The 25,893-nt window shown below is 43.5% G+C and overlaps 2 protein-coding genes across 2 annotated transcripts in view; one reads left to right on the top strand and one right to left on the bottom strand.

Annotated features, from left to right (window-relative positions):
• The window catches only part of TRPM2 (transient receptor potential cation channel subfamily M member 2), a 60,617-nt gene extending 57,400 nt beyond the window's left edge, over positions 1-3,217 (bottom strand). Inside the window, exons 1-2 of the mRNA XM_054982772.1 lie at positions 3,023-3,217; positions 2,703-2,788 (exon numbers count right to left, since the gene is read on the bottom strand). Of these exons, the coding sequence (XP_054838747.1) occupies positions 2,703-2,788; positions 3,023-3,217 (281 nt within the window). The remainder of the gene's footprint in view (positions 1-2,702; positions 2,789-3,022) is intronic.
• A 7,490-nt stretch (positions 3,218-10,707) lies between these two features.
• On the top strand, positions 10,708-24,859 carry CFAP410 (cilia and flagella associated protein 410). Its single transcript, XM_054983180.1, has 7 exons — positions 10,708-10,865; positions 12,351-12,369; positions 13,726-13,772; positions 19,942-20,171; positions 21,300-21,474; positions 21,733-21,826; positions 22,585-24,859. The coding sequence occupies exons 1-7, from the start codon at positions 10,789-10,791 to the stop codon at positions 22,708-22,710; spliced, it is 768 nt and encodes a 255-aa protein (XP_054839155.1). The 5' UTR covers positions 10,708-10,788; the 3' UTR covers positions 22,711-24,859.
• Positions 24,860-25,893: the final 1,034 nt, after the last annotated feature.

Here is a 25,893-nt window from a genome sequence, read left to right as displayed (position 1 = left end):
ACTGCAGCTGGGAGCTGTGCCAAGCCCAGCAGCAGATGACAAAAGACCCCTCTCCATACTTCTCACACTGAAACTATGCAATGGCCCAGGAGAATCACTGGCACAGAGTGGGGAAGGGGACTCCTGGCCTCCACTGGTGGAGTAGTATTGCTGAGGGAGACAGGGAGCCTGACATGGCTCCCTGCAACCTGCTCCCATGATTCTGCCCCCTACCCCACCAACGGCATGGCATTTTACAAAAGCTTTTACCTGTTTAAAAATTGCCATGAGGCCCCCATCCAGATAGGGTGCAGAGTGTGGCACTAGATTGGGCCTCTTACCAAGTTTTTAACAGTTAAAAGCTCGTGACCAATGGTGTTGTCAGGTGAAGCAGTGTCAGGGGACAACAGTAGCCACCTGACTCCAAGGGATTGGAGGTGGGAGGCAAAGTAAGGAGAGGCTGGTGCCGAGACCCTGCCAGGCCCAGGAGGGAACCACCAATAGTAAGTTAAGGCCAGGAAGGGGAGGGGGCAGAAAGAGTCAAAAGGGAAAGGTTGGATTGAGGGTAGGGTTGCCAACTATGGTTTGGGAAATTCCTGGAGATTTGGGAGTGGAATCTGAGAAAGTTGGGATTTGGGGAGGGAAGGGACCACAGAAGGGTATAATGCTATGGAGTCCATTTTCAAAAATAGCCATTTTCTCCAGGGGAACTGATCTCTGTCAATTGGAGAGTTGTTGTAACTCTGGGAGATCTCCAGGCCCTGCCTGGAGTTTGGTAACCCTAGTTGGAGAGACAGAGCAACAGGGAATAGTAGGATAGGTGGCCAAAGGGAAACATGGAAAGGCTGGTGGGAGGGGGGCAAAAGAATAAAGGAAAGGTTGGGGGGGATAGAGTAACAAGGAACAGTTGTGGAAAGACAGAAACAGGGAAGGGTGAGCGGCAATGGTGGGGAAAGCAAAGCCATAAGGGATGGGATTCTACCTCCCCACACATTCCCTCCCCCCACACCATCAACAGCAACATGGAACCAGCACTCCTCTCGACTTCACCACACCTGCTGTGGCTCCCTAGCCCCCATCCCCTCATCCCCATTACACAATCCACATTTTGTTGCAGGCCCCTGCTTGTCTTATATACTAATAGCCAAGTAGCCCTCATCTGAGGATACTTAAATCTAGAGATTGGAACCATGGAAGGACAAAATCAATCTTTCTACACCCTTGAAAGGCATCCCAGGCTCGCAGAAAATTCTGAAATCTCAAAAAAGTACATTGGAGAGTTAAAGAAAACTGAAAATTATAAAAGGAGCATCTTTAGCTTTAACCAGATGCCCTCAGTGGCTGTTGCTAGGCAACTATAACGGTTTAGCCATTATTTCATGGTTGGTTTCTGTCAGGAAATGGCAGGGGCAGGGGGCAGGGCCCTTTCTGGGGCTGTTTTGGGCTTTGAGGGAGAACTCATTGAGTCAGGCCCAGAAGTAACCACTGGGCAACTTGATACCACATGACTTGCATGCCTCATTCAGGCCTGTCTGTTTGCTTCTGTTCAACATCAGCCCCACCCTCTAAAGCCAGTGTAGTGTAGTGTTTAGAGGATGTGAGAGACCCAGGCTCAAATTGTTACTGTGCTGCAGAATCTCACTGGGTGACACTGATCCAGTCATGCATTCTTAATCTAACCTACCTTTCAAGGTAGTTGTGAGGATAATATGGAGGCAAGGAGAACTGCTCTGGGTCCCCAGAGGAGAAAAGCAGTACATAAATGAAATCAAAAAGAGTCCAGTAGCACCTTTAAGACTAACCAATTTTATTGTAGCATAAGCTTTCGAGAATCAAGTTCTCTTCGTCAGATGCCTGATACAGAGACTGGTCAAGTACAGAGGAGGAGGAGAGAGAAGAGGCAATTAGGGGGAGGAAGGGGGAGGGTGCAATCAAAATATTCCTTTGCTAGTATATGTAAACATCTCCTTTTAGTGTGTGTATCAGTTGGCTTCAAAGGAGTTTGCCCTGTTAGTTTGTAGCAGCCAAACAGCTAGACCATCCAATGCAGTATGAGCCTTCAATAACCACAGCTCTCCTTGCCAGATGCATTGGATGGTCTAGCTGTTTGGCTGCTACAAACTAACAGGGCAAACTCCTTTGAAGCCAACTGATACACACACCAAAAGGAGATGTTTACATATACTAGCAAAGGAATGTTTTGATTGCACCCTCCCCCTTCCTCCCCCTAATTGCCTCTTCTCTCTCCTCCTCCTCTGTATTTGACCAGTCTCTGTATCAGGCATCTGACGAAGATAACTTGATTCTCGAAAGCTTATGCTACAATAAAATTGGTTAGTCTTGGTGGGTGGGAAGGAAGAAGGAAGCAGGAAAAGGGGGAGAGGCTGTGGTGGGCAAGAACAGGAAGCAGGACATAGTGAGGGAGGGGGAAATGAGGACCCCCCCCCCCCGCAAGTCCTTGCAGGTTCCCACCTGTTTCTCCAGTCTTGTCTATCAGTAGCTCATATGTTGGTATAGTAGTTCCTTTCCAGAACCACAATCCAGAAAAATAGTCTTTCCTACTAACAGCATTATTCCAAAATTCCATTCATAATAAAATACTTCTTCCTGATTCCCTGATCAGTGAAGAGATATTGCTGGGATTGTTTATGATCACATTGCCATTTACCTAGCAATACACAGACAAAATTGTTCAGAAGAAAGAATAAAAGTACCTCTCTTACCCTGAATCTGACATCTGGGAACTCTCGATAAAATAAACACATTCCTTTTTCCGAATGTTTTCAGGGATCCATGAGCTCAGATTCTCCTGCCGTGGGAATAACAAACAGAACATCAATCATTAGTAGCAGAAGCAAAATAGCATACTGATTTTTTTTTTGCAAATTTATGTAACAACTACAAATCCCAGCATTGATGGTGCAGAAGCAAAGAGCACAGCTCTGATATAGTAATTAAAGTCCTTCAGCCTGCATGCATGGTTTCCGTCCTATAACAGGCCACAGACATCTGAGTCCAACTATCTCCTTTCCTGTGAACTTGCCTTTTCATTGGTGCTAGGTATGAAATGAGTCCTCCTTTTGTTCTTACTGACAGTACTATTACTCCGCCTGAGGTTGGGAACCATGTCAAGGTCACAGTAGGTCTTAGGATACACAGAGTAGCCATCTCCTTCATCAGGGCAGATCTTATTCAGTTCTGATGTGACTGTCTTGATTCGTCTGCCAGGTCCAGACATGGTCACGTTTCTTCACTAAAGCTTCTCAAATGCAACTAGAAAAGAAGTGAAAAGGAAATCCTCATGCTGAAGATGGTAGAATACAAGTGGAATTTAATGTCTGCATGTTAAAAATGCCCAAAAATAACACTAAAAGGGATTTATTTCTTGAAATTTTACCACAAATACCTTAATTTCAATCCTAGCATGTTCTGAAATTGGCAAGATTTTGAAACATTTGGAAAGCACCACAACACAGATAAATTCAGGTATTTCATGGGTTATGACAGGTGTTTGAGGGCAAACATTTTTTAAAAGCACTTTGTTGGGCTTGAGGTGACAAGTTGTCCAAGATGAAGCTAAATTTTTCTGGCCATCATAAATATATCAGGAAGAATAAGGTAGCCCCATTTCCCAGGATCCTCAAGCCAGGGTTTTTCTGTAACCAGTCTACCTTATTGTTAGAACATCCAGATGGGTACAGAAACCCGGATACATAGGAATAATAGATATAGGTCTAAGAAAATCAGGCATTCCTTATCTGGTTTAGAACAGACTGTATATCTTACTATTCTTCCACATTTTCTTTAGTTCTACAACAAAGCTTTGCACCACAATCCTGTGCATGTCTGTTCAGAAGCAAGTCCCACTATGTTCAATCATGCTTACTCCCAGGTAAGTATGCATATGGCTGTAGCCATAGACATTTTTCAGAGCTCAAGTCACAGTGCAATTAAAGTTTGCGACAAACATACAAACAAATAAGGTTTAGCTGCCAGTCCCAAAGCATTCCAAAACACTTGAGCCCATCACTGCTTATTTCTACAACCGAAGCCCAGATGGATCAGTGCCAAAGTGGCTTGTGAGTCAGAACCACAGCTTTAAAAAAGGCCCATGTGCCCAGCATGATTCTGTGCAAAACTGCGTTCTAAAGATTTGTTGCTTGATCTGAGAAGCCAACAAATGTTTTTCCAATTTTGGGTATGCCATAGCTAGATTCCCCAGGTGCACTCTTCAGTGAGTTTTTTGCTGACACAGGCAACAATCCTATGTACACTTACTTACGTGCATAGTATAAGTGCTATTAACTTCAGTTGGAATAACTATGTACAGGATGAGGTTATACAGCTTGAAAGGCAAAAACTACATGGTGACTTCCCCAAATGCACACACAACACACTGTTAACATCCTTATGCAAAGAAGCATCCAGTTCCATCAGCATAGCACAAAGCAAACGGCTGCTGTTTAAAATGCATCAAGGATTTTTCTCATGACCTTGTAGTGTAGAATATTGCATCCCAATCTGCTAAGCAATTCTGCACAATCTGTCCTAGTCCTCTAGTTCTGCAGGGTACTACTCTCCACACTGGCTAGGGATGTAAATTCCCTGCCTTTTCACTGGACAGGTCCAGGGTAAGTATCTTAGAATCTGCAATGAGAAGACACATAAATCAACCCCCCACCCCCAGCTGCATGTACCTTTCCTGCAGCAGCCTCCTGATCCTACTCCCACTCATGTGCTACCTGCTAGACATGAGGAACGTACCTCTGTCTCATGCTGCAGGCACGCCACTTTACGGCTGGCGAGCTGGGAATCGGCACAAGCCTCTCTGAAGTGACTGCAGCTAGGAGGAGGAGACTGTGGTCCAAGGCCTGACAGATTGCCAACAAATCATACTGCAGAAGTCAGTCCCAAACCCAGCTCAGGAGCCTGGGATAGAAGCATAAATAAACTCCGAGTTTGCCAGGTTGTGCAGTCTCTCACACATCTGTCTTGATCCACACAAAAAAGCAGCTGCACCTCACAGTCTTTGCAACTTTCTTCAGAGGAGCACTGCAAGTCATGGGATAAAATTCAAGTTGCTTTTCAAAGCTGGTCAAATGTGTCTGTTTCATTACCTGCAGAGTCCACATTGACAATTATGTATTATCCAAGCTATTTGAAAAGATGCCTAGGTTCTGGTCAGTGTATGTCTAAATATTGCAGCAGTACTAAACACACACACACAACTCTTTAATTAACAGGCATTTCCAGTGGGGAAAGCCAGTAACCCTTCCTGATAGCATTATGCTTGCATTCTAGAAACGAGCCTGGATCATTGCATGATTGTAGAAATAGGTTAATACTTTGCATTCCTTACAGAGTGAATAATCTGCATTTAGTTCAGGTTCTTCAAAGTAATAATGTAATAATGATAAAATACACCAAACAACTTGGCAAAGAAGCCAGTGTAGGACAAAGCAAATGCAGCCACTCACAGCCTGGCTACATAGACATCAGACCTTTTTGTTGCTCACTATACCTAGGGTTGCCAGCTCCTGGTTAGGAAATTCATGGAAATTTAAGGGGGGTGAAGCCTGGGAACAGTGGGGTTTGGGAAGGGGGGACTTGAGTGTAGTATAATGACATGGATTCCACCCTCCAAAGCAACTATTTTCTCTGAGAGAACTGATGCTATCACCTAGAGATCAGTTGTAATGCAGGGAGATCTCCAGGCCCACACTGGAGGTTGGCAACCCTAACTACACCTCTTAGGGTCATACTGTTGGAATATAGCAATATCTAGTATACAAATGAGAAAAAGAAGATCTTGCAGGGGGCAGCAAGATCTAGATAAACAGGACTACCTGGAGAGTACTTTCTTGAGGACATTTCCTTTTGTCTGTCTGCAGAATGCAAAACCCAGGCTGTCCTTCTAGAACTTGCTAGCCATGCCAGAGACCATCTGACCAGAGACTGCAAGTGAGTCCTTGCCACCTGCCCCAGAGATCACCACTGGGCCCCCAACAGGCAGGACATGAACCAAGATCCATAGTCACTCCAGATCGCCTTCCATGCTGTGGAACATCAGTGACAAGGGGGCCCAGCAAAGGTGGTACAAAGGAGGCAAAGAGAGAGGCTGGCAGTGCGCCACTCCCCTGCAGACTCAGGTCAGGAGGACTCTGGCTAACATACTTCTTTGCAGGACCATGGCCAGAGCAAAGCCTCCTGAGTTCAACCCCCTGCTGACAGATACAGCGGAGCCAGATTACCCCTCAGCCTATTTAGGATGAGGCTTGGCAAAGCTTCAGTGCTAGATCAACTGGTTCATTTTGCATAAGCCTTGTGTTCCAGCTCCCAAATTCCCTTGTAGGGCCAGCAGGTCAAGCAACCAGTTCCCAAGGAGACCATCCAACCCAGTGTAGGACAAAGCTTTTGTTATGCTTTAATCAATTACGCAGCTGTCCTCCTGACTGCTGCAAAATCACTCTGTTAACGCAAACTATACATTACAATTTGACTAAGACAGATGTCAGGCCTGAGGGAACTATTTTCTCAAGCGTCCAGCACCCTGATTTGAACCAAGTCCATGGAACAGGGGGAGAAGCAGCTTCAGGCTAACCTGAAACAGCCCCTGGGGAGCATTTTTTGCGTAGTTGGGGGCTGCACATCGCTCCTTTGGATCTCTTAGCTGGAGATGAACTTGGTGTTTAATACATTGTGAAACATGAGTGCAGCCCCTCCTTTCCCATCCAGCTCAGATGCCGGCTCTCCTACCACCCAGCATCAGACTGTCTCTACAGTGTAAAACTGAAGACCTTGACTAAGCCCATTTACAGTGCTATCCTAAGCAGAGTTATACCCTTCTAAGCCCAGCAACTTCAGTAGACTTAGAAAGGTGCAACTGTGATTAGAATTGCACTGTTAGTCTAATATGAGCTGCCTCATGAACAGAAAAAAGTGTTTTTCAATTTTTACAGCTATATGAAAGGAAAAATAAAATGGCAATTATGTAAAAATGTATTTTTGAAAAGATGGAAACTACATTATTCTCAGACATTGAGGTTACCAAAGGGCTTTTACGATATCAGACAAAGCAATGTGAAAAGTACTATTGTGGCTGGGATGACAGGGCCTTTTTTTCCACACAGTAAATGCAGAGTTGTTATTTTTTGTTGAACAAGATGTGGATATCTTCTCTCATTTGATGTGGAGGTGGGGGTAATTATTTATTGTTAATATTTATATTTTACCTTAATTATTTGAATCCTCAAGGCAGTTTACAAGAGCTAAAATACAGTAAGAACAAAGACATAAAAGAATAAAACAAGCAACAAAAAAATTAACAAAAATCCCTGTAATCAACAAGCAGACCACATAGGAACCAACCCTAGTTGCATAATCAATCAACTATTATAGGCATCTCCAACAGGAAGCTTATGAGCCACCCAGCAGCTTGCTAGCTTCTGCAGAGTAACTCATGCATCCTTGAGAAGATCCAGGAAAAAAGATAGCGAAAAGATCGACTCTAAACTTCTTAAAAAAACTTATTTAATAGGATTTTTGTCTTTGCTGTGCTATTTAGCTAATAGCTTCATTTTTGGTGCTCTTCATGTTCTGTTTCTAGGACAGAATAGAACTTGCTAAGATGTCAGGGGGAGGGGAAGTAGCTCAGGATATTTTTCATTACTCAGAACTTTGCTGCTCTCATTACAGAAAAAGTTGGCTATCTCTGCCCTAGAAGAAAAGGAAAGGTTTTCTGGCCCTTCTCTCAGTCTGTAAGAAGAAGCCAGTCAGGTTTCTCTCCGAAAGATGGTCCATAGTAGCACAGCAACAACTGAAAAGGTGAGACTCCTACGTTATAATGTGCACAGAAGTAATGCAGAGGAGGGTCCAGTAGCTAGATCTCAACAGGTGAGAAAGTGAAAATATTCCTTCAAGGCCCCAGACCCTGCTGATTTAGAACTTTAGAAGTTAGAGCCAGAACCCTGAATAGCAACCAGAAGCTCAATGGTAATCAATGCAAGTGTACGATGAATTTGTTATATCATATTAGTTGTCAGATATCCTGAATTTTGCATGAATAAAAGCTTCCAAACAGTTTCCCGAGGGCAATGCCATTTAAAGTGAAAATTTTATCATTAATGGTGACCAGCTCCCTATTTTCGTAGATAGGTCAGGAACGTTTGCAGGCTGCAAATGCCTTCTTTGGAATCCCATGTAAAATACACAAATCTCTTTAAGATCAGCCATCTTAAACTCTTTTTTGTTTGTTCACTCCTATCTGGTTTCTACATTTTCCCATTAGCTGCAATATTTTGCTGCACATGCAAGTTTTTCTATATTGCGTGACTACTGCTACTGTGAAATGTATGTTTTGGCATCATGTTATTGACATCTGTTGGAGAGTACCTCTGTCATTAAGTGGGTAGCCATGTTGGTCTGCAGTAGAACAGCAGGATTTGAGTCCAGTTGCACCTTAGAGATCAACAAGATTTTCAGAGTGTAAGTTTTCAAAAGTTAGAGCTCCCTTCTTCAGACATGAGTGAAAAAAGGAGCTTTGGCTCTCAAAGGCTACCCTTAAAGTCTCTAAAGTGCCACTGGACTTAAATCCTGTTAAGTCATTAAGAAACACGAGAGGCCAACACAATTTTGTATTAATGTTCTGGCTTTTAAACAACTTTTATTTTTACCAATTTAGCAGTTTTGTATTTATCAGCTGTCTTTGCAGACTGGAAGTTGGGGGGGGGGGACAATCCGGATCCAGGATTTGGGGGAAAGGCCTGATTTTTCTGATCTGGCTAAATCCAGCTTTCCTGAATCAAAACAGAGAATCTGGGATTTGATCTCGGAACCCAGATCCAAACCCCTGGATAAATCTAGGTAAATCCAGGTAAATCTGGGAAACAAGGCTTTCAGTCTCTGGCTGGCTCCTTCCTGGGCTTCTCCCACTTTTTTCCAAGAGGGAAGGGGATGGAGGAAGGGAAGCAGAGGCACCATGGAGGGGAAGTGAGAGGCCAATCTGTGCAGGAGCTGTCCTTATCTGCCTGGCTTCTGTCAGTGACACTGGTTCAGTTGGGCTAAGTTGCAAGAATGGCCTTGCTTCAGTTTGGTTTGGGTGGAATTCTCTGTTTTGACATGACTCTGGTTTGATGTTGGTCCCCTTGCTTCACTTTGATTCTGAAGGGGTTCCATCCATTCCCTTGCTTCAGTTTGTTTCTGTTGGGCTTCCTCTTGCATTTGGGAGTGTGCCTTTGGCCACTGGCAGTCCATTCTTCCTGAAACTTGGGGTGGGGTGGGGTGGGGGTGGGGTCTTTGGAAGAAAGCCAGGTGTAGGTTCCCTGCAAATTTGGTGTTTTCTTGAAAAAGACCCCTCTCCCAGCACCCCCAGATAGTTTTGCCCATAGGGAATAATGGCTGAATAAATTTGGGATTCTTTGATCTGTTTTAAATGGATAATAGAATCTTTCCTAGATTTCAGGAATTCTTGGTTTTGATATCTCTGAAACCTGGATCTCTGAGACTTTTTTTGGTGCACACTCCTATTGGAAGTGTAATTGGCATCAGTGTGGCCAATTCCAAAGTAAAGACTGGTGTGTAATAACAGAGTTGCGCTAGATGGATTAATAAATTGGACCAAAATACTTGATGTAGGCCAATCTAGCTTGAAGCTAGTCATCCAACTTTTCGTTTACCTATCTGTATACAGGTTTTAGAATTATGTGAGTGTGTTGTAGTGGTGAGAGTATTTGACAAGGCTGGTTAAGATATAGGTCCAGGAAGATAGTTTCTGGTGGGTAGCCTTGTTTGTCTGCAATAGCAAAGTCCAGTTGTACCTTAGGAACCAACCAGATTTGAGCTTCCGAAAGTCAAAGCTCCCTTCGTCAGATACGAGGCAAAACACCATTCTGTTTTGGGAGAAGTCCGCCAGTTTCAGTGGGGTTCATGTTGTATATGTACATACTAGTTTTTGTTTCCCTCAAGGCTTCCATGCATAGTATTAGTGTTCTCTCCCAGTTGGAAGTAGGGTTGCCAGCTCCAAGTTGGGAAATTCCTAAAGATCTGGGGTGGGGGTGGGGGTGAAACCTGGAGAAAGAAGGGTTTGGGAAGGGAAAGGACCTTGGCGTGGCATAATTCAATAGCGTCCACTCCCCAAAGTGGCCATTTTCTCCAGGTGAACTGATCTCTGTGGCCTGAAGACCAGTTGTAATTCCAGATCTCCAGCCTGGAGGCTGGCAACCCTAGTTGGAAGCGATAGACTTGTGTACAGGATACAATTCATGACTAAAGGCTAATCTGAAACAGGATAGGTAAGCTCAGTCCTATCCTCAGAGAACATTACAGGTCTTACTGTAATTAAAAATTAATTTCAGCACTAATTTCTTACAGTCAAGATCTCCTGCCTGAGCAAGCACGCATAAGATCATTCGCTTTACTAAACATTTTTTTTGTCACGACGAACTTACTAAAGTCGAGCGATCCTATGCATCCTTGCCTGCCTAGGAGTAAGCGCCATAGAACGTAGTGAAAATAACACCCAGCTTTGGAGCCGTGACTACGGTGGCTGAAATGGGCACCGCAAGCAACGCAACCTTCGAAGTGCGGAGGCGCAGGAGATGAGCGCCCGCTAACCCCGCCCCTGCAGTTCTTGGCTCGGGCTCGTGCAGCGCCGTTAAAAGGGCGGAGCTGGTCAGAAGCCCCCGCCCCCACTTGGTGAGCGGGATGGACGCCATGGCGCCTGCGCCGGGGGACGCCCCTGGAAACGCGTCGGGAGCTTCCGAGCCGGCCTTGGTGACGCGGCCCGCCAAGCTCGACGCCCCCGCCGGGACCATGAAACTCACCCGCAAGGCGGTGCTGTCCCGGGCCAAGGCCAGCGAGCTGGGCGGGGTTCGCAAGCTGAATTGCTGGTGAGGGGCGGGGCGGAGGGGGCCGGGCGACTTCACGGCAAAGCGGGGCGAAACGGTCCTACGCCCCCCCCCCCGCTGCCTGGCTTGCTTTTTGCTGGGAGGACATAACTGGCGAAAACGGCTGGGCCTTTTCTCCCCGGCAGACTCCTTGGGGATGCGTTCCCTGCAGAGTTTGTGCCTGTCGTGCAGTTTTTAAAAGCAGGGCTTTTTGCCAGGGGAAAAAGAGTCGAGCCCCTTTCTGGGATGATATAAGCTAGCAAGGCCGCCTCAAGGAATCTGGCTGCTCTCTCCAGAAGCTATTTGTCATTGGTCTTGGCATCTTAGACGTGTGGTTGAATCGCCAAGACATGCCTTCTGCATTGGTGGAGGGGAATTGCCTTTATCTCTGTGTCATTTTCCCGTCTCAAAGATTACCCAGTTGCTTTTGGCCCTATGGTAGAGTCATCTTGTAGATTTATTTTCCCACTGGGGTGAATATTAGCTTTAGGGGGCTGTTCTTCAGGTAAAGGACCTGGGAAAGGATTGTAACATCTCTGCACCTCCAAAATGCACTCCCCCCTGCTGCTGGGGGCTTCATTCAGGATCGAGCATCTCGTTTTGGCCCACAGTGTAGTGCTTTTGACATCACAGTATAAAAATCACTTTGTTGTTCTGGCAATGCTCTCAATAGTTATTTTAGCAGCCAGCCAATCAGAATTTCTTTTATCTTTACCTAGAAGTGGTTCTAAATAGCACTGTTGCCCTCCCACTGAATTTCCACAATATTTGGCTATCCTTACCTAGTTCTGCCCAGGGAGCCAACACTATTGCCTGAGGCAAGATCATTTTCTTTTGGGAGTCAATGATTTCCTCTGGATGCCCAGGATGCTTCTATTTCCTGAGCCACCTTTTGAGGAGATGCAGCCTTTCAGAAGCAGTCTCTTCTCTTACTCCCCACCAGTTGAAATTACTGGATGGGTCTGTAAGTGTAGGGCCTTGGGACGGGAGCTGGAAGGAAAGATGTGTGTGTTATGTGCTGTCAAGTTGCCGCTAACCTATGGCGATCTCATGAATGAGAGACTTCCAGAGCATCCTATCATTAACAGGCTTACTCAGATCCTACAAACTGGAGGACGTGGTTTCTTTTATTGAGTCAAGCCATCTTGTTTTAAGTCTTCCTCTTTCTTGGAAGAGCAGCTGTGAGGGAGCTAGAAAAAAATCCTTAAAGATAAAGATACCTCTGTGGGAACCAAGATCAAGATAATCCAGACTATGGTATTCCCCATTACTATGTATGGATGTGAAAGCTGAATGGTGAACTTTTATGGTACCTGCTTTGTGAACTTTCAGATACACATCAATTATTTCAGATATTTCTCTGCTTTTTTCCTGCATTGTTGTAGCATAACTGAAATCGCCTCTTTGCTTGGTGTTGACACTGCTTCACTTTAATAGCCTATTCTGTTGTGTTATGTCTACTGAGTAACGTTTTTTTTTCTTTTCTAGGGGTAGTCACCTCACAGATGTAAGTCTCATTCCTGTCTTTCTCAAAATACTATAAATTGTCATGTGATCTGAGAATTAGAGAAGTTCAAATGGTTTTGTCCTGTATTTAGCACTGCTTATTAGCATGTTAGCACCAAATTGGAGGGGGAGAGGATCTGAATGAAAATTCTTTCTTTTTTCTGCCATCACCTATGGAGATGCGTGGGTGTGCAAATGGCACTGCAGTGGATTACAACAAACTTTGGTGCTTACCTCCTCTCTGTATGAGAGCAGCCAGTGAGGGGAGGGGCTGTAGACTCAGTGGAATGGCCTCTGCTTTGCATGCAAAAGATCCTAGGTTCAGTCCCAACAACTCCAGTGTAAAGAAACAGGCAATAGGTGATGTGAAGGACCTCTACCTGAGACCCTGGAGAGCTGCTGCCCATCTGTTGCTCATCTGAGTAGACAATGCTGACCTTGATGGACTGATAGTTTGATTCAGTATAAGGCAGCTTCAAGTGTGTTCTCTCTTGCTTTCTGCACTTGGCTGTTTGATGGAGTAACTTTTGACACAAGTTTTTCACTGGCTTTCATTTTTTTCAAAAGCTGCTTTCCTTAGTATATATGCTTGGACAATGTATGCTGGAATTTCAGAAGCCAGGGGAGTGGCTAAATAAGACTTCTGGTGGCTAAAGCTGCAGTGTCCTCTCATGATTAGCAGAATGAGTAAAGTATACAAATTGTATAAATTTGGCATGTTTATTCAGTTTGCATAATTTACACAAGTAACAGAACTCTGCTTTTCTTGGTGTGAAATGTTTGTTGCCTGGGCACAAAATTTTAACTTGCCGTGGAGTTATACACCATTCTGAGCAAATGTTTGCAGCTATAACTTTTTAAAAACTCAGGCTCAAACAATTTGTTCTCAATGGAATGGAAGCCCTGCATTATATTGTACTAGAGTATACTCTAGTAAAACACTAGACTATAGTGTTTTTACCCCTGGAGCCATTTAGCTTCCTGGTATATCTGGAGTGAAACTGACCTTGTTTCTTGCTCTGTCTTGGTTGCTCGTTTGCTCCAGTGTCTGTGGTACTTGAGAAAACATATCTGTTAATCTTTTTTTGGTAATGGGGAGTAGAACTTCATATCTTGGTGTAATAGACTCTATCCTGTCTAGCTCTATAAGTTTACACAAAAATGAGTCTCATTAATGTCTGATTCAGCATTTTTGGATTTGGATACTGGTGATGAGAACAGCAACGAATCTGCTTTAAGTATACAAAATTTCCATTCTGAAATATTGGTAACTGGCATGTTGGGTGTGTATGTTACATTTTTGAAGGGATTGCGAAAGTTTGGTAAAGCTGCTGTTTGCTCCTTTTTTTACAACTAGATTTCGATTTGCCGTGAACTTCCCAACATTGAGGTGATCACTTTTAGGTAAGTGTGAGAGCTTGGCTTAACACAGGAAGCGAAGGGAAGTGGTCCTGGTAGCACCCTCTCTAGAGAGTCCTATCAGTTGTATTGCTACCAATGGGTGCTGGAAAAGCCCAATCTCTGGTCATCACCTGCCTCTCCTTTGAACATGGGGGCATAGAGAAGAGGGCTTGGGAAGGGGCTCTTAATGGGCAGGGTGGACAGTACAGGAGATGGCAGTCTGTCTCACACTTTTGTGCATTATGAATTTGAATTCAAAACCTAAATATCCAACATAGGTGAGATTCTAAAGTATTAATGATAAAGAACTGTAAATAAATATTTAACTGCTGTTCCAAAGGGCTTGGCTTGAGAATGAACCATGCCAGCATGGTACAGGGGTCTAGTAGAAAAAGTATCCTTTTCGTGTTGCCTCCTGGCACTGGTATTCAGAGGCTGACTACTTTTGGATGTAGAGGTTCCCTTTAGTCATCATTTATTTTATTTAGCTTATCTATAGTCCTCCTTCTACACTGAGACTCAAGGGGGATTCTAGAGTAACAAGAAAGGGGGAAAATAATTACACTGCATAAGACATCCATTGAACATTGCAATAGGACTAGGAATATACAATTCAATGACAATGTGAGAAATAGTGAGAACAGCAAACTGCCTAAGGCAAGGTATTGTGTGAGCAATGTAGAACGTATAAAATGATGCAGTAAAAGCCAGATGATATCTCCCATAATAGGTTACGCAAGCAATAATAATTGCGATGGTTGTTGGGGGTTTTCCGGGCTGTCTTGCCGTGGTCTTGGCATTGTAGTTCCTGACGTTTCGCCAGCAGCTGTGGCTGGCATCTTCAGAGGTGTAGCACCAAAAGACAGAGATCTCTCAGTGTCACAGTGTGGAAAAGATGTAGGTCATTTGTATCTACTCAGGAGGGGTGGGGTTGAGCTGAGTCATTCTGTAAGAGTTTCCCAGGGTGTGGAATGCTAATGGCGGGAGGCTTCACTGTATCCTGAGGCGGTTCTTTTGCATATGGATTGGTGCTTGATGTGCTAATCTTCTCTGCAGGGCTATTGTCGGGTGTGGAGTGTTTTGTTGGCCTGGTGTTTTTCAGAACTGGAGCCCATGCTCTGTTCATTCTTAAGGTTTCTTCTTTCCTGTTGAAGTTTTGCTTATGCTTGTGAATTTCAATGGCTTCCCTGTGCAGTCTGACAAAGTAGTTGGAAGTGTTGTCCAGTATTTTGGTGTCCTGGAATAAGATACTGTGCCCTGTTTGAGTTAGGCTATGTTCAGCCACTGCTGATTTTTCAGGCTGTCCAAGTCTGCAGTGTCTTTCATGTTCTTTTATTCTTGTCTGGATGCTACGCTTTGTGGTCCCGATGTAAACTTGTCCACAGCTGCAGGGTATACGGTATTCTCCTGCAGAGGTGAGGGGATCTCTGCTGTCTTTTGCTGATCGTAGCATCTGTTGTATTTTTCGGGTGGGTCTGAATACTGCTTGAAGGTTATGCTTTTTCATAAGCTTTCCCATCTGATCAGTAATTCCTTTGATATATGGCAAAAACACTTTTCCTGTGGGAGACTGTTTTTCTTTGGTTGTTTGATTCATCCTGGGTTTGATTGCTCTTCGGATTTCATTTCTGGAGTAGCCATTTGCCTGAAGTGCGTGGTTTAGATGATTAATTTCCTCATTGAGAAAGCGCGGCTCACATATCCGTCTTGCACGATCCACTAATGTTTTCATTATGCCTCTTTTCTGTCGGGGGTGGTGATTGGAGTTTTTGTGTAAGTACCGATCAGTGTGAGTTGGTTTCCTGTAGACCTTGTGACCTAACTGAAAGTTTGCTTTGCGGATGACCAAGGTATCCAGGAATGAGAGTTTTCCCTCACTTTCTTTCTCCATTGTGAATTGTATGTTCAGGTGGATGTTGTTGAGATGATTCAAAAACTCCATCAATTCTTCCTCCCCATGGCTCCAAATGATGAATGTATCATCCACAAACCGGAACCATACACTGGGTTTGTGGGGTGCTGATTCTAGAGCTGTTTTTTCAAAATGTTCCATGTAGAAGTTTGCTATAACTGGGCTGAGTGGGCTCCCCATAGCCACCCCATCCATCTGTTCATAGAATTCGTTGTCCCATTGGAAGTAACTGGTTGTCAGACAATGATGGAATAAGGCTGTTACATCCTCTGGGAAAATCTGATTAATCAGTGCAATAGTGTCTTTTACTGGAACCTTGGTAAACAGGGATACAACATCAAAACTGACAAGTATGTCTTGTGGATTGAGTTTCAGAGAACTGATTTTGTTGATGAAATCTGCTGAATCTTTGATGTAAGACGAGGTTTTCCCGATGTGGTCCTGCAGGAGATCTGCCAGATGTCTAGCTAATTCATATGTCGGTGAACCAATGGCACTCACAATGGGTCGGAGTGGGACTGAATCTTTATGTATTTTGGGGAGTCCATATAGTCTAGGTGGCTGTGCTTCTGTCTTGCATAGTTTGCTGTGCGTGTCGGGATGTAGTGAGGAATTCTTGATCAGCGCATTTGTTGGCCTGGTGATTTTGCAAGTGGGATCTCGTTTTAGTTTTTTGTAGGTGGAGGGGTCCAGGAGTTCCTTAATCTTCTTTTTGTATTCCTCCGTTTTCATGATCACTGTAGCATTGCCTTTATCAGCTGGTAGAATGATGATGTCTGGATCTGCATTGAGGGTCTTGATGGCATTTCTCTCCTTGCGTGTTATATTGCTGGTGGGAAGCTTTGCCTTTCGTAGAATCCTGGCTGTCTCTCCTCTTATTTCCTCAGCTTCCTCTTCAGGTAGATGACGGATGGCAGCTTCTACATTTGCAATGATGTCTTCCACAGGAATTCTGGTGGGGGTGACTGCTGTCTTGCCAAGACCACGGCAAGACTGCTGTCTTGCCAAGACCACGGCAAGACAGCCCGGAAAACCCCCAACAACCATTGTTCTCCGGCCGTGAAAGCCTTCGACAATACATCGAACACCTCTACGGGGAGGAAACATTCCAACAGACCCGAAGATTGGAAACACTTCGGAACAAGAAAGCACATCTACTCTGTTCTTTGACCTTTCTTCTACGCTGCAGGGACACAAGAACCATTCCATCCTTTCTCACAACTAAAAGAATCTTCAAAACCACACAGGCGAACCGCATTTATGACCGTCTAGAACAAGCCCTCTTACGTGAGAGAATCCACACTACCCGCAGAGAACTTGCTGCCACAGACAAGGAGCTATTTTGCTTGCATATCAACACCAGCCATAAAATGAGAAGTCAGGATTGGGACAAGGTCGATAATCTCACCTACAGGAAGATGGAACAAGTGTTTACCAACCGCACATCCAGACAGAAGCAGAAGTTTAACAAACTACAGGAAAAAAGACAGACAAGCCCAATGCTCGACAATGCACGCATTGTCATCAATCTGACAGACCGTCAACTCTCACCAGAAGAAACCTCCATCTTGGCAAAGGGAGGAAACTTTGCAGTCACCCCCACCAGAATTCCTGTGGAAGACATCATTGCAAATGTAGAAGCTGCCATCCGTCATCTACCTGAAGAGGAAGCTGAGGAAATAAGAGGAGAGACAGCCAGGATTCTACGAAAGGCAAAGCTTCCCACCAGCAATATAACACGCAAGGAGAGAAATGCCATCAAGACCCTCAATGCAGATCCAGACATCATCATTCTACCAGCTGATAAAGGCAATGCTACAGTGATCATGAAAACGGAGGAATACAAAAAGAAGATTAAGGAACTCCTGGACCCCTCCACCTACAAAAAACTAAAACGAGATCCCACTTGCAAAATCACCAGGCTAACAAATGCGCTGATCAAGAATTCCTCACTACATCCCGACACGCACAGCAAACTATGCAAGACAGAAGCACAGCCACCTAGACTATATGGACTCCCCAAAATACATAAAGATTCAGTCCCACTCCGACCCATTGTGAGTGCCATTGGTTCACCGACATATGAATTAGCTAGACATCTGGCAGATCTCCTGCAGGACCACATCGGGAAAACCTCGTCTTACATCAAAGATTCAGCAGATTTCATCAACAAAATCAGTTCTCTGAAACTCAATCCACAAGACATACTTGTCAGTTTTGATGTTGTATCCCTGTTTACCAAGGTTCCAGTAAAAGACACTATTGCACTGATTAATCAGATTTTCCCAGAGGATGTAACAGCCTTATTCCATCATTGTCTGACAACCAGTTACTTCCAATGGGACAACGAATTCTATGAACAGATGGATGGGGTGGCCATGGGGAGCCCACTCAGCCCAGTTATAGCAAACTTCTACATGGAACATTTTGAAAAAACAGCTCTAGAATCAGCACCCCACAAACCCAGTGTATGGTTCCGGTTTGTGGATGATACATTCATCATTTGGAGCCATGGGGAGGAAGAATTGATGGAGTTTTTGAATCATCTCAACAACATCCACCTGAACATACAATTCACAATGGAGAAAGAAAGTGAGGGAAAACTCTCATTCCTGGATACCTTGGTCATCCGCAAAGCAAACTTTCAGTTAGGTCACAAGGTCTACAGGAAACCAACTCACACTGATCGGTACTTACACAAAAACTCCAATCACCACCCCCGACAGAAAAGAGGCATAATGAAAACATTAGTGGATCGTGCAAGACGGATATGTGAGCCGCGCTTTCTCAATGAGGAAATTAATCATCTAAACCACGCACTTCAGGCAAATGGCTACTCCAGAAATGAAATCCGAAGAGCAATCAAACCCAGGATGAATCAAACAACCAAAGAAAAACAGTCTCCCACAGGAAAAGTGTTTTTGCCATATATCAAAGGAATTACTGATCAGATGGGAAAGCTTATGAAAAAGCATAACCTTCAAGCAGTATTCAGACCCACCCGAAAAATACAACAGATGCTACGATCAGCAAAAGACAGCAGAGATCCCCTCACCTCTGCAGGAGTATACCGTATACCCTGCAGCTGTGGACAAGTTTACATCGGGACCACAAAGCGTAGCATCCAGACAAGAATAAAAGAACATGAAAGACACTGCAGACTTGGACAGCCTGAAAAATCAGCAGTGGCTGAACATAGCCTAACTCAAACAGGGCACAGTATCTTATTCCAGGACACCAAAATACTGGACAACACTTCCAACTACTTTGTCAGACTGCACAGGGAAGCCATTGAAATTCACAAGCATAAGCAAAACTTCAACAGGAAAGAAGAAACCTTAAGAATGAACAGAGCATGGGCTCCAGTTCTGAAAAACACCAGGCCAACAAAACACTCCACACCCGACAATAGCCCTGCAGAGAAGATTAGCACATCAAGCACCAATCCATATGCAAAAGAACCGCCTCAGGATACAGTGAAGCCTCCCGCCATTAGCATTCCACACCCTGGGAAACTCTTACAGAATGACTCAGCTCAACCCCACCCCTCCTGAGTAGATACAAATGACCTACATCTTTTCCACACTGTGACACTGAGAGATCTCTGTCTTTTGGTGCTACACCTCTGAAGATGCCAGCCACAGCTGCTGGCGAAACGTCAGGAACTACAATGCCAAGACCACGGCAAGACAGCCCGGAAAACCCCCAACAACCATTGTTCTCCGGCCGTGAAAGCCTTCGACAATACAATAATAATTGCAATGGACTACTGACTTAATACTATATGAAGGTGTCCTTCTGGACTGTTCCCTCTTACTACAGTTCTAATTCCATTATAAGAGTGTCCTCCAAAACATTTTTTGTACATTTTCTGGAATGATAGTACTGTGGGAGCCTTCCTGACCTCCTCAGGTAAGCTATTTTACATGGTAGGAGCCGCCACAGAAAACGTGTGTGAATGGGCTAGTGGCCATTGATATTCCTACTCTCCATGAATCTAATTTCCTTTTAAAGCCATCACTGCTGAAAGACATCAGTGAATCCCACAATTTAATTACTTATAGATGTATAGGTGCAGTCATTCTCTCCTCTTCACTGTCATGGATGAAGGGCTTGGGAGGATGTGGCTTCACAGAGCAGGTATTTGGAATTTTCCCAGAAGGCTTCAACTAGGAAGGGGTCTTGTAGGCCTTACATTGTACAGTTGTTCGGATAAGACTTCTCGTTAGATTCCAGTGTTCACTTGTTCTTTCCCATCAGTGTGAATAACATCTCTGACCTGGAGCCAGTGAGCCAGTGCCAGCACTTAACTGAGCTGTATCTAAGGAAGAATCGGATTGCAAGCCTCACTGAGCTGTTCCATCTGAAAAAACTTCCCCGTTTGAGAATCCTATGGCTTTCTGAAAATCCCTGCTGTGGCTCAGACCTTCATCGCTATCGCATGACAGTGCTGCGTAACCTCCCCAGTCTCCAGAAGCTTGACAACCAGTGTACGTATGAAATCAGCCACTTTGGCTGCCTTGGGTTCTTCAGCCTGATTTTTAACTTCTACAATTTATCTGGTTCAGTCAGCTGTTTAAAACTACCTCCTGGTGCCTCTCTTTCAAAGTACAACCTATTGTCACAGTATCATTGAGGAACTGTGATTTCCTTTTGATTCTGTGAAACTGGTTTGCATCTTTGTTGCATTTGCACCAAGACCAAAGTAGAGGATCAGGTCCTGGATGTCCAGACCATGTGCCTCTCTAGAAGGTTCAAGTGCATCTCTTTTCAATTTTCAATTTTACTGTGTGGTATAACCAGTTTGCTACTTGCTGCCTGAAGGAGGGGAAGGGCAGCTAAAGCGTGGCCACCCCCCATAGTTTCTTGCTCATGATGCAGGAAGAGCACTTGCTACCAGCAGAGTTGTTGTCCTGGCCTAATTCTCACAGAGGTGGTAAATTTGTGTCTGGACTGTATTACTTGAGTCTGCAGATGGGAGCTTCTCCATGTGAAAACTTTCCTTCCATGCAGAAAGCTAGCTCAGACCAAGGCTTCTCCTTGACAAGCTAGTTTTTTTTAATGAGGAAGAAATGTTTTTGCATGGAGTAGCATTCAGATCATGTGACCCTCCACATCCAGTCTTAAGTGGTCCAAACCAGATACAGATTTATGAGAACTAATATTTTGATCTGTGTTGAGCTGTTAGTGAGCAGAAACTTATTATACAGAAAGGATGATTCCCTCCCCCTCAATATCTGTTATAAGTATGATCCTGCTCGGTAGTTTCTGTGTTTAATGTCAATTGTAGAATTGTTTATGCTCTGTTTCAGCATTTCCTCATCTATTTGATTTCTGTGGGTTTTTAAAATCTTTGCAAATTTTCATGTATTACATGTTTATTGAAATGTCTTTGATATTTACTGTACTGACTCACATTGTGTAATCCGCCTTGCATCTCTGTGAGAAAGGTGGACTATAAATATTGTAAATAAATAGTCTTGGAGTGGTGAGTATTATCAGTGGTTTGGAGCAAATAACTAAGAAAGCCCTTACACTCTTAGTAGCTTATCGTGTTTTGCACCTTAAAGCAATCTGTATGTGGTTGCCATAGAGTTGCTTTCTCTTTGGTTTTGTAGTGGTGACAGAGGAAGAACTGTCTCATGCCCTTCTGGAAGGGGAAGAGATAACGGCACCTCCAGCCAAATTGGACATGGATAACTGCTGCCAAAATGCCACCACCGAGTCCAGTGCGACAGACTTTACAGTGGAGAGTGAAAATGAATTCATGAACTTCAGCTTGGAGGAAACAAAGTGAGTATGGTTCAGTTGTCAGTTATTGGGAGTTTCTTTGCTGGGCTTCTTTCATATGGAACGTCTGTGTTCTGGTCCAGCCTCTCTTAGTGTAACTCCACATAGCAGACGATTGTGAAGGACTTGCAGTGTGCATCAAAAACATCTTTGTGGTGGCCTTTCTTGTGTCCAGCTGCTAGGCTGTCCCATTTCAGGGGGTGAGGACCACCTACAGTTGATTGCTGCTCTGCTTAGATTGTTGCTTGCTTTCCTGTACAGTAAAATCCGTCAGCAACTTGGTATGAAGCCTGTTCCAAGAGATAAATTTTCCTCCTTCACACCAAGAAAAGTGGATGGGAACCGAAAGAATCAGGTGAGTGTGAGAACCTTTGTCTTCCTTGTAGAGGCATGTATATTTCTGAATTGTATTGAATCTTAGGCACAAGGCACTGGGGAAATAGAAGAAGCTGGAATGAAGTTTCCTCTCTAACTCTCATTAGCCCTCTTCCCTGCATGTGTCTTTATGTTTGTTATGTGATGTTTTAAGATTTTGCATTTTGAATGTTTTTAAACATCTCAAATGTTTTAATGTTTGCAGCTTTGAGGACCCTAAACTGGACAGAAGGCAGCATAGAAATACTTTAAATAAAGAAATGCAAAGAATGTAAACCTCCTGATTAGGCCATTTAGGTATTTGAAGGGTGCAGAGGTTTTGGCACTATTCCTGTGGTGTACCAGGAGAATGTGATGGTTCCCTGCATCCTGGGATGGGATCATACGAGCAATGGAATTATTGATGAATCAAACCCAATGTCTATTTAGACCAGTATTTGAACTTCAGCCAGATACTAGTCTAATGTCTCTCTGAAGATTCTAAGAAGGCCATGGTGGTGTTTTGCATCCAATTGGTAATCAAGAGTTTCCACTTCCAGCTATTGTGGCCAGTGGCCACTGGTAGCCATGTCATCCATGATTTATGGAATTCATCACAGCAGATTGCTGGGAACTGAGCAGAATGAAACTTGAAGGAACAAAAAGTAGTCATTACTGTTGAGGATTAGGAATCAGAAAAGTAGTTATTTCCTAGTCAGTTCTGATGTTTTTTGTATCTTGTGTGTCCTGGATGAACAGAACAACATCCTGAATGCCATACTGCTGCTTTTAGAAGAGTTGGATTCCGAGGGACTAGAAGTCATCTGTCAGACAGCTGGGAGCAAACTCCAGGCTTTGCAGAAGGAGCTGCATGAGGAGCGATAGCAATTTCCCAGGCAGTGAAACTTGAATTGTTCTTGCATTACCAGTTCTCCTTGAATGCTCCCCATGCTGATGTGCTCTGTGTGTGAGGATGTGCTGTCAAGCATGGGAAGAAACAAGTCATGTGAGAGCCCTGCTCTACAATGTGTTTTCATCTATCATCACAGCTCACATGCCTGCTGCATCTATGCATCCTCTACCCATGCTCCACAAAAGTGCAAGCATGTCCAGAACTGTGGAGGGTAGTTGTCATATGGAAAAGGGGAGGCTGTTGGGGACCATGTCCCAGGTGTACCTCCAGAAAGTCCTTTAAAAAAATCATTGAACCTTTAAATTTAGTGATAGAGACTTCAAAACTCAGTGTCGGGCTTCTAGTCTCTCCCCCACCCCGCCCCCTGTTGAATCTTAGACCAAAAATAGGGTTACAATCTGCAGTCAAACTATTTCAGATTTGATTTTTTTAAATTTGATAAAGATGTCTTACCTTGCATTCTGGGAAGTCTGCTTCTGTTTTCTCCAGTCATTTGCCCCATTTTGTCTATTCAGTAGCTGGGGGGCAGGAGGGACCATTAGGCTTATATTCCTATTTGACATGCAAGTAAAAAGCTGGTGATGGCCTGAGGACAGACTGGAATGTAGAGAAATACTATCTGTTCAATACAGTATATTGGCTCTACCAGCTGCAAGGCAACACATACTGAAATAATGTTTTTGATAAACTGATATAGGCCTTGTTTTCTAGCCTGTCATAGGAAGATTGTTACTATCTCAAAGAAAGGACAATCTCAACAAGTAGGGTTGCAAATCTTGTGCCTTTAGGAGGATGGGGATGTGTGTGTGTGTGATTACACTGTATGGTAAGATATGAGAGTTATCCACCTCCATCTGGATGGGACTGTATTTTGTTGCTTTTTCAAGAATGTACCATTTGTCATGCTAGTTTTATTATTACTGTTGTGACATCCAGTTGAGCTTGTAACACATTTCACAGGTAAAAGTGAGCACTCATCAGCACTCCAGTTGGATTCTGGATTGTGAGCTACAGAAGGATTATGGATTGCATATAGGTGCAAGGCATCAGTGCTTTAAAAACAGTGCAGTTTGGAGCATAATTGATGTTTTGGTTTTGATTTGTTTATGTTGAAATCTCCTAGGAGTTCATAGTAATGATATTAAGCAGAAAGTAGGTGCAGATGAACCTGGAAATATGGAGCTGTTTTTAAATACCACCTAAAAAGGGAAGATACCATGTTACATTAGGAACTCCCAGTTTCTTACTATGGCTGGTCCTGTTAATATCCTTGAAACATTTCTGCTTTTAAAAAAGCAAAAAGTATGTAATTATTCGCAGGAAAAGGACAGTATTTGTAAGTCTTTAAACAAAACAGCCACCAGGCTTGGAATAGCTGCCTTGAGTGGTGATTGTACAGCTAGTCAGGTGTGCTACCTTAAGGGGAAAAAAAACAGACTGAGAAAAAACAAGTTGATAATGGAAAGTTATTTTTTCAGTGCTAAAAAGGGGTTGTGGAATCTTAGTTTGTGTACTATAGGAAAGCCAAAGTTTGCTATGGTTTGCCACCTTTCTAGAGTCAGACACTATACTCTTGATTCACTGTGCTCAAAAGAAATTATTCTCCTGAGTGCTACAATTAACTATAAGACCTTCTAAAACATTTCCCCATAGTTGATCACAGCAGAAATTGAAACTGGCATTCATTCTCCTTGTTGAATACTGGATATGCCTCATGTGGGGACCCCCCAGTACCTGTCCTGTTCAGTTCCTTGGCCCTCCTGCCCATAACTGTTGTCGGTGGCCATCTGTATGCCACTTTAAATCCAAATAAGCATAAACTATTTTGTATCCAGCCGCTGCAAAGCTGAAAAAAACATCTCTTCAGAAAAAAAAATCAGTCCTAATTATGTGTCCCAAGGTAGCTTTTTCCAGGCTGCCAAGAGTCTGAAATTAGTTGAAATATATACTAATGAGCTATAAAAGGGCCTTTCATACTGTTTTATAAGTCTCTCAACTGGCAAAGAAGTATTTGTACCCTTACTTGAATAGCTCCAGTTCATGACTCTCTAATTTGCGCTTCTTTTGAGGTTTGTATTAAAAACTATTTATAAAAACTAGCAGTTTTATGGTTGCAATAATTTCCAGGAAAAGCTGACACCTGGATTTTTTAAATGTATGGGCTGTTAGTTGTAAATGTTCTGTGTAGAACATGCAACAGTGTAGGTTTTGCATTCATTTTTTGGAACTAGGAGATGTACAAACTAGACCAAAGACAACAGTTTATTTCTTAATATTAACCTCTCTACCTGAGCCTTTCTATTTCTAAAACTGTTTTGAGGGAAATGTTTTTGTAATGATGTCCTTTTCCAAGAATGCTTCTTTCTGAAGCCGCGCAGGCTTCTCTTCTATATTACAACGTGGTATAGATCAAAAAGTGAATGGGTATGTGGGGAAATGCCTTTTAAAAACATGTATGGTGTAAGAGCTTCTGCCTAAGGTGACTGAACAATTAATTGTAGGCCAGAGTGGTGAACTCACTGTAGCATACTTACAGAAAAAGATAGGAAAGATGATAAAGAGAATAGGAAAGATGATAAAGAGAACATGGAAAGGAAAACAGCAGTAATTTAAACTGCATTGGAGTGGAACAATATAGATATTACAATAGCCAGCAACTTGAGAGTAAATTACTAGTTCTTGAAGGAAGAGATTACGCACACCAGAAATTTTGGGAGCTACGGAGAAGAGATTTCACGGTAGCAACTTAATCAGTGTAAACCCATTACCCTGCAAATTGCTTCCTGTCCATGACTAATGAAGGTATGAAAATGAGGCTTCAGAAGCTTTGTACAAGGAGCTTTCAAGCTCTGAGGCTCAAGCTGTTTCCACTTGCAGGAATGATGAGGCCATCAAAGTGCACATAGTTCATTTATACTGCAGTCTGGTACATTTATGGGACTTATAAAGATACATGTAGCAGAAAACTCTATTCCAAGCCCTGCAGCTTTCCCCCTTTCCCAAGTAATTACAAAGCAAAAAATGAGTGTCTTCTGCCTAAGGACAATTCCACTCAACAGCTTTAACACCAAGAATAATCAAAAAGAGTCCAGTAGCACCTTTAAGACTAACCAATTTTATTTTAGCATAAGCTTTCGAGAATCAAGTTCTCTTCG

This window comes from Eublepharis macularius, chromosome 6, assembly GCF_028583425.1.
Source record: "Eublepharis macularius isolate TG4126 chromosome 6, MPM_Emac_v1.0, whole genome shotgun sequence".
Classification (NCBI taxonomy): Eukaryota; Metazoa; Chordata; class Lepidosauria; order Squamata; family Eublepharidae; genus Eublepharis; species Eublepharis macularius.
This window is presented reverse-complemented; position numbering and strand designations above follow the sequence as displayed.

Bases quoted from the DNA above. Each gene is read 5' to 3' on its own strand.
- CFAP410 (XM_054983180.1), top strand. From the start codon at position 10,789: ATGAAACTCACCCGCAAGGCGGTGCTGTCCCGGGCCAAGGCCAGCGAG. The intron at 20,172-21,299 runs GTACGTATGAAA...TTGGTTTTGTAG, and splicing joins CCAGAAGCTTGACAACCAGT to TGGTGACAGAGGAAGAACTG. The intron at 21,827-22,584 runs GTGAGTGTGAGA...CTGGATGAACAG, and splicing joins ATGGGAACCGAAAGAATCAG to AACAACATCCTGAATGCCAT.